Here is a 13,293-nt window from a genome sequence, read left to right on the forward strand (position 1 = left end):
ATTTGTAAATAAAAAAAAATAGTCAATTTAAAAAATAACTTAAAAAAAATTGAAAACCAAAATAAATATGTAAAATTCAAAAACATAAAATTTAAACAGAAAAAAAATATTTTTATTGAACGGTGACAGGAGATATCATTCTAAGTCCAAAGGTTTAGAGGACAGAGTCAAGACCGGAGAGATCAGACAAAGACTATTAGAAGCTACCATTGGAAGGCCGTCGAAGAGTAGTTCGTGACGTTGCAGAAGATTAAAAGCCAGAGATACAACATGCTTTGTGGGGCTTAAAAGGCCAATTGTGATCCAATTTTCTTTCATTGAGTCAACGGCTGCAAAGCAACTTCCTCTCTTGTCTGAGAAACCAAAACCGAAAGCTTTCGCGCTTGTCTCTCTCCGTGTGTGAAGGCATGCAACATATTCAACAGCGTTTCATGAAGTGCTAATTCACTGATATTTCTATGTGTTTTTCTAGTTATTCAATTTCATGCTTGCTTTATGCATGGCAAGCCCAATATTCAATTGTAGTGGAGATTATTGAAAGGAATTTCAGTGATGAGGGCCACGACCCACAAGATCCATTTTCTCTCCCATCTATTATTCATTACATGGTTGTTATGTAAAAATAAATATCAAGGTTTGTTCTTTCTTTACCAAATTGGCAAATTCTATATATTCGGGTTGAGTAGTAATAGGGGTATGTTTTTGGATTGGACCGTCAACATTGTAATGTCAATATTATCGTTAAAAAATTTACGATAACTAAATGATTTTTTGGACAAGTAATCTATTGTAGAATCTAACGATAATTATCATCAAATAAAAAATTCTGTCAGTAAATATTTATTGACAAGATTTTTATGTTTGAAAATTGAAGCTTTGGTTTCAACAAAAAAAATTTCAAAAGCAACTTCATTTTTGTCAAAAATATCTCAACTCAAATTTTTTAAATAAGGGTCTTTAACTAATTAGTAATTTGTTCAAATTTTTATAACTTTAAACAAATTTCACTATATCTTGATTTAACCTTTAATCATTTTATGCAATCTTTTATTTTCACAAATTTTGTCCATTAAAAAAATAATTAAGTGTTTCCCTTTAAATTTTTCATTTTTGATTTTAAACCGTTTATTTTGTTTAATTAAATTAACAGCACTTTCGATTTTACTCAATTTTTCTTTAAGGAATACATTTTCAACTTTTAAGGAATCATTTTCAGCTTCATATTCATACTATTTATTTAAATTTTTTCTAACATGAGTAGTTAATTAAATCATCAATTATTTGATAGAATTCTGCATTAATAAAGAGGAGATAGTTTACCTCTTTAACTTGATCTTGGTCAACCATCAAACTTATACTTCGTGATTTGATTCTTCATCATCTTTGGAATCATTTTTTCAAGTCCTCCTATAAAGCTATCAGCACTTTTTTTCTTGTCTTTTCTCATTTTGTCTTTCTTTTTGAGTTTGGGACCGTGATACTTAAAGTGACTAGCTTCTTTACAATTATGGCATATGACCTTACTAAAATTCTTCTTTGTTTCTTTGCATTGAGTCTTTGTATTTTTCTTTGCTCTTTTCAAGACTTTTCAACCTCCTAGTAAAAAAATACAATTTTGTCATATAAAAAATTATCATCGGAATCATCTTTCAATGACTCAATATTAGATTTTAAGGTCACTCCTTTTTGTTTAGTATCACGGTTTAGATGAATGGCTTCATAAGCAAGTAATTTTTCTCTCAACTCATCATATAATATTTGGTTTAGATTGCTACTCTCAAATATTTAGTTTACTTTTATCTTTCACTACTTAGTGAGACTTCTAAATATTTTTTCTCACTAGTACTTGTTCGGTGTGAGTCATCCACATAGCATCCAAGCTATTGATGATAACCAAGAATCTTCTAAATATCTCATCGATGGTTTCTCCTTCGTTCATTGTGAATATTTCATATTTCTTTCTTAGTATATTGATCCTTGTTTTCTTGACCTATTCGATACCTTCATGGGTGACTAAGAGTTTATCCCAAATCTCTTGTGCTGTTTTGCACCTTGATACCTCTCGATATTCTTCAAAGCTAATTGAGCAATGCATCATGTTAATTGCCTTTGCGTTCAACTCCACCTTTTTTTTACTCTACTAGAAAATTAGTTATTACAGACGGATATTTTCGACGAATTTTATTCCACGGAAATACAGACAAAATTTCGGAGGGATTTTTTGTCGAAAAATAAAAAAATGAATTAGCATAAATTACATACGGAAAAGAAAATTCGTCTATAATTCTGTCAAAAAAATTATTTTTTTTCGTGAAAAACGGTTACAAACGAAAAATCCGTCTGTAATTTAACAATTTCCGTCGAAAATATTGAATTAAAGGTAAATAAAACACGAGCTTCTTCCAAATGAAAGCTTCTTCTCCTCTCCGTAGCACGAGCTACTTCTCTCCATGGCTGCTACTTCTGCTTCTTCCGCTGCTGCCGCTGCCGCCGTTGCATCGCACAATCTCTCTCTCTCATCCCTTGCGTCGCACGAGATCCCTCCGCCGCCGCTCTCGTTGCATCTACTCCCATGGTCGCAGAGCTCTCTCTGCCGCTGCTCTCATCATATCTGCTCCCTCTAGCGCCTCTTCCATCTAATCTCAACTCGCTCTCTCAGTTCTTCTCGTAACCATCTCAAATTTCAGGTATATATATCCTGATTTTGTGATTCTGTTCTTCGTGATAAATCTTAGGGCTCAATTTTTCTGTGCCAGTTTTAGGTTTATCATACTCTGCTTTTGTGATTTTGTACCCAACGATATCAACTCCAACTCCTTCGATCCCGATCACTATATGAACCTCATGGTAACCTCCCTCCAAGTCTCTTCGCATTTTGTTGTGATTATTTTCTGTTTGTTCGGTTTTGATTTAGAATCGTTAAATTGGGGAATTTCGTAAAGGTTCAAACATGGAGCAACTTCTTGAGAAGGTAGTTATAGCTATAGTTTACTCAATCCGATTCGAATTGAGTTTGATAGGAATGTGAGTTTGATAGCAACTTCTTGAGAATGTGTTTTATGAAACGCTACCGATGTATTCAAATTAATTGATGTTTTGGAGAGACTGGTTAACAGAAAACAATGTTATGTTTCTCAAATATTTTGTCTAAATATAGAACCAGGCAACAAACCAAACACCCTCTACAGTTTATCGCCAATCTAGTTCCAACCTTCTAGTTCAAATTAGTTATAAACCTTTTTTCCTCCAATCTTAATATCTATATGATTGAGTCTTTTAATGCAGTTGGCTTTAGCTGCTTTGCGCAGTTCAGTTGCACTCCATCAAGTTATTGACTTTGACAGGTACCTCAGTGTTCCCATAGTCCATTTCCAACCATTGTTGTAATGTTCATTAAGATCTCCAATGATTTGTTGGTAACATGTTTTATTTGTCACAACATGTTTGCATAGACTATTAACCAGTGTTGCCAATTCCTTGTTTAGGCATAGACACTAAATTCATATATAAATTGTTCATGTCCTTGTTAGGGAGCTTTTATGGCATAGTATGATTGACTTTCCTAAATCTAAATGATCTCATTCATTTCATGGCCTATAAGTTCAAGTGCTTTAATCAATGTATTCTCCTTTTTTTATCCCCAATAAGGATCAATCCTAATTTGATCTCGGTAATTTCATAGTTTCTGGTGTGTTGCACTGCTCCTGTATGCATTTTTTTTACTAATATATGTTTTTTCTTTGACATCTTTAGGTTTATTGCACCCATACTGTTCTAGATTACTCACTTCCTTGGCAAAAATAGCGACAATACGCAAGTACTGGAAGGTAAGGTTTTGAAAACCTTAACAGTAGAATAGTAAAAATGGATTCATGTTCTTAATCTTACAAGCCACCTTTTTTGTAGTGCATTTATGATTGGAGGTAGGAAACTAATAACCAATGCACATTGTGTGGAACATGATACACAAGTAATTTTCTTAAGGGTCCTATTTTCTCCAGGATGTAGATCCTGCAATATAAATTTTATTAATAAATTATATTATGTTCATAGATCTTAGAATCAGTTGCCGAAAGGATATAAATAGCACCCCCGATTAAATTAAGTTTGATTTTGATATTACTTTGATGTCTTGACTTTAACCAATTATTTTTTCCCTTTTTTTTTTAAATTTGAAAATTGTCAATGTTTCAATGGAAAATGTTAAAAAAATATATACCATATAATTTGTCATAGAATATTTTTTATTTGCATGCTGATCAACTGAAATTTCTGTATACTTGTCTTGTAACTTGTAGGATTCTGTTACTGTGGTGGGATATCCACTTGGAGGAGACACAATTTCAGTGATAAAAGGAGTTGTATCTCGCATTGAGGTTTGATATATTGAACATAAAATTACCATTTTTATATGCCATAAAATCAATAAAAGTGTTTTACTCTATGGTTTTAGTGCTCAGTTATTGAAAAAACATGTAATCAGGTCACATCATATGCTCATGGATTGTCTGATTTGTTGGATATTCAAATTGATGCTGCAATAAATCCTGGTCAGTAGATCTTATAGTTGTCTGATTGTTTCACCTCCTCTCTAGCAAAAAAATTATCCAGCCTCTTATTATTCTAAGAACTGTTGGAAAAACAACTACCTCTTATATGGAACTATTAATAGCCATTGCTTACAATTTTTGATTTTAGGCAACAGCGGTGGCCCAGCATTCAATGACCAAGGGGAGTGCATTGGTGTGGCATTTCAGGTATAATTTTTTACGGCCTTCTGTTAACAGACTTGTATATGCCTAAACCAGCAACAACAACAAAACACAAGTTATTGAAAATGAAAGTTGACATGGTATTAAGGGAAGGGAAACAGTGAAAAACTGACGCAGGCGTCTAGTGAGTCTGATTTTGTAATTTTTGTTGCATACGCCCGGAGTTGGGGTTCATATGCATTGTTTCAAATAATATGGTGTTTGAAATTCTTCAATTCTTAAATTCATGCTTGATGTTTAGAATCCTTCAATACTAAGGTTGCAATGTTTCACTCCTGGAGATGATTGGACTTAATGATCGATTTTGTATCTTTAACATGCTGAATCATACTGGAGCCTTTTTTAATGACTAAGCTGCATATTTGGTCATAAAAATTATTTTGCTGGAAATCTGAATTTCATTTAAAGGTTTGGTGTTGGTCAATGTATATTTTGTATAGCATCGAGCTTTAATTTGTTTGCTGTGTGTGCAGAGCATCGAGCTCCTCCGTGGCTTAATGGCGCCCACTAGCAGTGACATTCTGTGTGACATTGGCTGCATCATTGGCAGCAAGATTATGCCCAATTCCAATGGCTGCATTCCAAACTTGTCTTCAGGTCTGGTTGACATCCTCCCTTCTAGCTGATGGTTTAGCTGATGCTGTACAGGTACTGCCAATATACCATATATTATTATTAGTTACTTATTATAGAAACTTAAAGCACATATATATTTACAGAAAATTGAAAGGAGTATCTAATAATAAGTTTGGTTGGGTGACAGGCAATTCTAGCATGTGCCTTTGCTGAGAAAAATTTTGACAAAGTAACTGCTGCTGCAATAAGGACACTTCAAATGAGTTTTATTTTAGGAGTGGCCCTCTCTCTTGTTGTTGGTGTTGGATTGTACTTTGGAGCTGGTGTCTTCTCCAAAAGTCTTCTTGTTATCCATCTCATCAGAGTTGGCATCCCGGTACATACATACAACATATATCAAATTTAATTTATGTTTCCAATATTTCATTTATCAATGGATTTGGTAATGCTTCGTTATATGGTTTTGTGGCTAATTTCATTATGTTATTATCCCAACAGTTTGTTGCTGCTACACAACCAATCAATTCATTAGCCTTTGTATTTGATGGTGTGAACTATGGTGCTTCTAATTTTGCTTATTTTGCATACTCCTTGGTAAGTTATTAGTTCACATAATGAAATGCCTTTATTTATTCCTATGTTCATAGCGTGTTAGATCTCTATCTAAATATGTTAATTTGCTATAATATTATCTGTTTTTCAGGTTTTGGTTTCACTAGCAAGTATTATATTATTCTATTAAAGTTCTATTCTGCTAGCTTGGAGAGAACTGTTGATTATCATATTAAATAAAAAAGTTTGGTTGTCGCAATTTAATTTCTATAGAGACTGATATAGTTGTGTTCATGCTTTCTATTTGAATGGTTTGGGTAAAAGATTGGATTTGATAGAATAAGAGAATACTAATGTGGGATTGGTAAGGTGATAAATATCTTGGTTCCTTAATCAATGAATCTAGGGAACAGAAAAAACATTTATTGACTGTTATTAATCTCGACATTCACTTCACTTATTGTTGTTTACCAGGGTTCAACCGTGGATATGATAGATTTGAATAGGGATGATGCGGGATCAGAAGATGCTAACCTTTTGTTTAGTGGTCATAGAGCAAGAATCACCTATATGAGGTAATAATGCTAACCTTTATAATTTACATGTTCCTAGTTATATTTTTACCCATATGAAATATTTTGTTGTCTCATTAGTCTTAATTAATTCACTACTGAATTGGAAGCAGAGATAGACTGCCTCAATCGGATATACATTCGGCGGCGGCATGTTCGAGATGAATGAAGTAAAGGGTGGCAGTCTGTACGGTGCCCGAACTTATACTGGTGGTGATGGATCAAGATAACCAACTAAACTTGAGTTGGGGCAAGCATTCCACCAAGGAAAGTATATTACCACCATCATTAAGAAGCTCAAGAAAGAATGAAGCTATCCATAAATTAGGATATTGAATCCTGATGAGTCCACTAGTAGTTACTTGTCATCTAATGTATTCAGATTGTATTATTGCATGGAAATATTGCTTCTTATTATAAAGAAAGTGCTTTGTACTCACTGATGTATTTTTCTATTTGTACCATCAATAAAAATTTGTATTTATTAAATTTATATTTATTTTGTATGAAAATAAGTTTATTTTATAATGGAAAATCTAAAAAAAATACTATATTATTTTACTGACGGATTTACAGACAGATTTTCTGTCGGTAATTAGAGTGTGGGATAATTTTCTAAGGTTCAAATTACAGACAGAAAATCTGTCAGAAAATTCATCTGTAATTACAGACGAAAAATCTGTCCGAAAATCCGTCTGTAATTACAGACAGAAAATCCGCCAAAAAATCCGTCTGTAATTATCGACGAAAAATTCGTCGGAAAGTTCGTCGCCTCAGGAAAATGGAGGGAAGAATTTATAGAGGGAAAATCCGTCGGTGTTTGTAATTACAGACGAAAAATCCCTCCGGAAAATATGTCTGTAATTACAGACGGAAAATTCGCCGAAAAATTTGTCTGTAATTACTGACGGAAAATCCGTCGGAAAGTTCGTCGCCTTAGGGAAATGGAGGGAAGAATTTACAGAGGAAAAATCCATCAGTAACTGGTAAAAATCCGTTGGTAATTTTCCGACGAAAAAAAATATGTCGGTAAATAATTTCCGACGATGCTTTTACAGAAAAATAAAATCCGTCAGTAATTTCGTCGGTAACCAAAAATTCGTCTGTATTAATCCATTTTCTGGTTGTGTTATCGTCGTCGTTCCATTTGATTTTATCTTTGGAAGTCACCACTCTATTGATAATGCAGGAGATAATATGTTTTGTCTCTTAACGATTAAACAGGTATAGATCAAACACATTTTTTTAGTGAACTGAGGGGCTGTGACTTCTGTTGGATTGATTATGCAAGAAATAATTTTATTTTATCTCTTACCGAATAAAATCAGAAACATAATAGAGAAGAAAGATCACACAACCATATATCCTAATTCAGCCACCATGTAAAATGTGGCCTACATCCAATCTCCAGTACAACTATAGTAGAATTTTTACTATCTTTTACAAAGATTACAATTACTAATTTATCTAGGATTCTACCCATTCCTATACGAGACAAACCAAATTTCTACCCAATCTTGATTTGGCTAGATTCATCACCCCCTAGACTTTGAACCACTAAGTGCTTATCCAATTTAATAAGAAAATCTTCTCAAGATCCTAAATACAAAACAGATATACAAATAAAAGAGTTTAACATAATTTTTGGCCTTTTCTAAATTACATTCTTTGTCTTTTCTCCTAATGAATTTTATTGATATCTCAATATCCTTTTTGGTGATATGAAACAAAGAAAGATAAATATTGAAGAACAGAAAATTTAATGTAAAACTATGAATGAGAAGAAGGGATAGCTTAAAAGCTATGAAGACCCAAACTGTGTTCTCACTACTTGCTTCAATTTCTTGCCGTTTATTCCTTTTTAAAAAAGAGTAAAACTTTTAAAACTTGAGCTTGATTGAACACCTTTGATTTGTTCTTCTTCCCCAAAATCCATATCAGAGGCGCAGAAGAAAGAGAGGACAATAATAGTGATTAAAATTGACATGATTCTTTAGTTCCAAATTTTGTTTTTAACATTTAATTTGTAACAGTGGTACATTACTTTCATTTTTTTTATCCTACTCAAATGATGCATGCAGAAAAAAGGCAATTTCAACAAACCACAATAAAAATACAAAAATGGAAATATTGTTCTGATTTTTTTCAATTCAACCTTAATTTAATTTTTTTGTTTTATCCTAATTTCTGATTTTTCTTCTTCTTCCCTCCTTCTTGTTACTTGAATTTGATAATTATATTTTTTCTTTTGATTTAAACCCTAATTTGATCTTCATTTTATTTACTTGCCTTTTAGAACTTTTCAACCTTGATTCAGTGTTAATCACGCGAGTTAGCTAAGGAGAGGTGAGTTTCGGTTGCTTGATAGAGTTGTTATACTTCTTGATTTGTGATCAACAACAATATTTTTGGACCATATAAATTGTTTGTTATTGGACCTTATTTGTTGCATTTTTATTTCAAACTCAACAATTGTTATAGCTATAGGCATTAATGGGCTTGCCATGAAGGAAAATTAATGAAAAAAGAAAGAAAGACTACTGTGTGTTTCGATTTTTGTTAACCTAATTATAGTTGAGCTGCAAATTAAACCACCTTAAAAGTGTAATTATAACTACATGCAAATAAAGTAATAATAAATTAATAAGTTAATTTTTATTGGGTGGCTTGCGTCGCGCTTGCTACACTACTAGAAAAGAGGCAAACACAGCCGTTCATTGAGTCCATCAATCTCAAAGCCACTAATAGTGGTTGTCGATTTATAGCAGACCTCATATTATCCATGAATCACGTTTATGGGAAATGGTTATTGTCGCTTAAAATCTTGAACCATCTATAGGAAAATAATTTTTAGAACTACTGGGGGTGAAGAAGAGTATTTCATTCACCATCCGCCCTCACAATAACACCATCGCACAAACAATTAGGGAAGAAAATCTATCATACCTTCCCCAATTATTTAAAAAAAAAAAAAGAAAAAAAAAATAAAAAACACCTACTAAATAAATAAAATTTTAATTTATTTAAAAAAGAAAAATAGAAACATGGAAAAGACAAAGGTTGCTTCTGCAGTTTCTCTCCTTCTAGTGGTGGGTGTTGCAGTGGGTGTTGTTGCCATTGTCCGCACCAACGACGAGAAAGTCACCGGCACAACCGGTAACGACGGCGGATTAATAAGCACCCATAGCAAGGCCGTTAAGGCCATGTGCCAAAACTCCGACGACCGAAGACTATGCCTAGACACACTGAATCCTGTAAACCACACGGATCCAAAAGAGTACATATCAACGGTTGTAAAGAGATCGTTGGAAAGCGTCATCAAGGCCTTTAACATGAGCGATACGCTCAGATTGGAGCACGGTAACAGCACCCCGGGGGTCAAAATGGCCCTCGAGGACTGTAGAGACCTGCTCCAATTCGCCATTGGGGAGTTACAAGCAACAAAAACAGTCCTTCAGGACAACACAATAAATCATGTGCATGATCGCGTCGCCGACCTCAAGAATTGGTTAGGGGCTGTTTTCGCCTTCCAACAATCGTGCCTGGACGGGTTCCACACCCACCGCGAGAAGCAGGTTCGGTCGCAGTTGCAAACCGGAAGCTTGGATCACGTTGGGAAGGTTACGGCGTTGGCTCTTGACGTTGTGTCTCGGATTGCACATGTGCTGTCAAATTTTGACTTACACCTTATCGTTAAGCCTTCTTCACGGCGTTTAATTGAGGTTGATCAAGATGGTTACCCGGCTTGGTTCGGCGTTACGGATCGGAAGCTCTTGGGTGACGTCAGCAAGGGAGGTTCCATTGCGCCCAATGCAGTTGTTGCTAAAGATGGGAGCGGGCAATTTAAGACTGTTTTGGATGCCATTAATGCGTACCCTAAAAACAATAAGGGGAGATATGTTATCTATGTTAAGGCTGGCATATATGATGAGTATATTACTGTGGATAAGAACAAGAAAAATATTTTGATGTATGGAGATGGCCACACCAAAACTATTATTACTGGTAATAAAAATTTTGTTGATGGCTGGAAGACAATGAGAACTGCTACCTTTGGTGAGTCGTCTTTATCAATTATTTTAATAATTGCAAGTATTAAAAATAAAATTATACACATACACATGTATATTAAATATGTTAACAATCTCATATTTCACTAAAAAAATGACAAAAAAAATTTAATGGACGATCCAAGTCTTTTATAAATAAAATCCAATCAAGTTAAACAATAAAATTTAAAATAATATTAATAAGGATTAATTTTATTATATTAGATTAACTTAGTTAGAGTTAATTAATAAAAAGACTTGAATGTATAACATTATTTTTTTTAATATATGATTAGAATATGATGATATTTTTAAGGTGAAAACTCAGGTGCAGTAGACTTCACGTGAAGTTGATACCTGAGAGCTGTTGGATGATTTGACTGATTTGACTAAATTTTCATCTAACGACTCTCAGGTATCAACTTCACGTGAAGTCGACTTCACCTGAGTTTTCACATATTTTTAAATATATTCTCTCTTTTTTTAATATGAAGATCTGTTTAGCAAAAAAATAAAATTAGAAGTCTGATTTTAATTTTTATTTTTTGAAAACAAAATTGAAAGTTTTATTTTAATTTTAAATTGTTAAATTTATTAAAATAAAAAAATTAGTGAATTCAATTTTAATATTTTAAACAAAATTAATTATATCAAAATTAAAATTGGAGAATTAAACTTTAATTTTAAAAATATTTTAATTTTTTAAAAAACAGGAATTGAAAATTTCAATTTCAATGTTATAAAATATTTGAATATTTCGTAAACAAAATGGATGATGCTATTTGTGAAATTACCATATGGATCTGATACACCTCTTTAGATAATGTGTGCATTTTACTTCCTTGTTGGCCATAAAAAAATTACTTTGCATAAAAAATATAGGTAAAAATTTACGTATGATTTTATAAATTATTGGATAATTGATTGTTATATCTAATGATTCTCAATTATAAATTTTAAATTTTTTTAGAAAAGATTAAATTTGTTGGTTGAAATATATTTGTTGTTTGTTGTTTTTATTTTTTGTTACGCTTTTGTGTTGTTCTTGAGTATGTGTATCCTCTTTGAATGGGCAAAAACTTATCGAAAAGAAAATATACACATAAAAATGCATCTAACTTTAACATTTTTAACGGAAACTTACGTGTAGCTGTATTCGTGTGAAACTATTAATTAAAAATTATTAGATAATTTAATATATTTAATTAAATTGTTATTTACATTAAGTATTTCCTTATCAATTGTTATTTACATCTACCTATACTTTTCCTTCAAAACATAAAAAAATGCGTGCATATCTAATTGTTTTGTTTTATGGAAGTGCAGCGACAGTTGCTGAAGATTTCATTGCGAAGTCAATTGCATTCGAGAACACAGCCGGTGCAAGCAAACATCAAGCAGTGGCACTTCGCGTGCAAGGCGACCGCTCAGCTTTCTTCGACTGCGCCATTCGTGGCTTCCAGGACACGCTATATGCTCACGCCCACCGCCAGTTCTATCGCAACTGTGAAATCTCCGGCACCGTCGACTTCATCTTCGGTTACTCCTCAACCATAGTCCAAAGCTCCAAGATCATCGTCCGAAAACCCGACCCAAACCAACAAAACATCGTGGTTGCAGATGGAACACCTCAGAAGAACATGCCCACAGGGGTAGTGCTACAAAACTGCGACATTTCACCAGAGGCTGAACTGGTTCCTATGAAACTAACGGTGAAGTCATATCTGGCGAGGCCATGGAAGGAGTATTCAAGGGCAATCTTCTTGGAGAACACAATTGGTGACTTGATTCAACCGGATGGGTATCTTCAGTGGTCAGGGAACATGTACCTAAACACTTGCTTCTTTGCTGAGTATGGAAACACCGGACCTGGGGCTAACGTTAATGCCAGAGTGAAGTGGGGTCGTGGGGTTCTTAATAAGAACGATGCTGCTCAGTACACTGCTGAGCACTGGATTCAAGCTAGTACATGGTTGCCAGCTACTAGTATACCCTTTGATCCTGCCTTCACTAGAGGATAATGATATTTTTATTACCAAGGCATGCGTGCAAGCTTGTATATATATGCATTCATCTCTGGTTTTTGATCGTTTAGTGAGAAAGAGGAAAAGAAACAGATTCTAGCTTATTAGTAGGTGTTGAATCATAACTAGAATTTAGAAGTAAAAGTATAAGTCAGCTCATATTGCAGTTGGCTGAAGTTGATAAATCCTAATTGGTTATCTAGTAAAATTGTTAGAAAATATATTCAAATCAAATGCTCTAAATAAGCTACAAATAATAGTTAAACAAAAATTTTTGTTAAAAACTGCTTTGAAAGTAATAGAAAATTAGTCCAAAAAAGACTAAATTTATTTTATTTTGTAGTTCTTATGTAACACCCTACCATACAGAGTCTTATGCTTAAGTCATAATTTAGAGATAGCAAGGTATTACGACCTCTAAAATAAAAATTTAGTACGTATAGTAGTATGAATGATTGATTATAACTAGGAGCCTTTGTAGAAAAAGGGGGATAAACAAAAATCACAACTCAAAGCGCAACACTCCGATCGATAACGTAACGAACAAGGTTAACCAACACGTGATTATATATATACAAAGGAGTGTCAAAAACAGGAATATCAAGATTCAAGATCCGGCTGCGAAGATAACCAGTCCGAGCATCGCAATATTTACATATGATAAAATAAGGAAAACCCCAAAGGAAACCCAAAGGGACACAAATACATAAAACCTATTCTCCAAAATCTCCCATAAGAGGAGTCATCA

The 13,293-nt window shown here is 33.5% G+C and overlaps 2 protein-coding genes across 2 annotated transcripts; both read left to right on the top strand.

Annotated features, from left to right (window-relative positions):
* The first annotated feature begins 5,342 nt into the window (after positions 1 to 5,342).
* LOC107464940 (protein DETOXIFICATION 43-like) lies at positions 5,343 to 6,637 on the top strand. The gene is made up of 6 exons (XM_052254212.1): positions 5,343 to 5,420; positions 5,536 to 5,724; positions 5,847 to 5,942; positions 6,052 to 6,066; positions 6,375 to 6,475; positions 6,586 to 6,637. The coding sequence occupies exons 1-6, from the start codon at positions 5,343 to 5,345 to the stop codon at positions 6,635 to 6,637; spliced, it is 531 nt and encodes a 176-aa protein (XP_052110172.1).
* A 2,879-nt stretch (positions 6,638 to 9,516) lies between these two features.
* LOC107464954 (pectinesterase-like) lies at positions 9,517 to 12,542 on the top strand. The gene is made up of 2 exons (XM_016083916.3): positions 9,517 to 10,528; positions 11,848 to 12,542. The coding sequence occupies exons 1-2, from the start codon at positions 9,517 to 9,519 to the stop codon at positions 12,540 to 12,542; spliced, it is 1,707 nt and encodes a 568-aa protein (XP_015939402.1).
* The last annotated feature ends 751 nt before the right edge of the window (positions 12,543 to 13,293 follow it).

This window comes from Arachis duranensis, chromosome 9, assembly GCF_000817695.3.
Source record: "Arachis duranensis cultivar V14167 chromosome 9, aradu.V14167.gnm2.J7QH, whole genome shotgun sequence".
Classification (NCBI taxonomy): domain Eukaryota; kingdom Viridiplantae; phylum Streptophyta; class Magnoliopsida; order Fabales; family Fabaceae; genus Arachis; species Arachis duranensis.

What these genes read in the sequence shown, in the direction of transcription:
- LOC107464954 (XM_016083916.3), top strand. Translation starts at nt 9,517, where the DNA reads ATGGAAAAGACAAAGGTTGCTTCTGCAGTTTCTCTCCTTCTAGTGGTG. An exon ending in AATGAGAACTGCTACCTTTG is followed by an intron (nt 10,529 to 11,847) that starts GTGAGTCGTCTT and finishes ATGGAAGTGCAG; the next exon opens with CGACAGTTGCTGAAGATTTC.
- LOC107464940 (XM_052254212.1), top strand. Translation starts at nt 5,343, where the DNA reads ATGGCTGCATTCCAAACTTGTCTTCAGGTCTGGTTGACATCCTCCCTT. An exon ending in TCATCAGAGTTGGCATCCCG is followed by an intron (nt 5,725 to 5,846) that starts GTACATACATAC and finishes TTATCCCAACAG; the next exon opens with TTTGTTGCTGCTACACAACC. An exon ending in GCAAGAATCACCTATATGAG is followed by an intron (nt 6,476 to 6,585) that starts GTAATAATGCTA and finishes AATTGGAAGCAG; the next exon opens with AGATAGACTGCCTCAATCGG.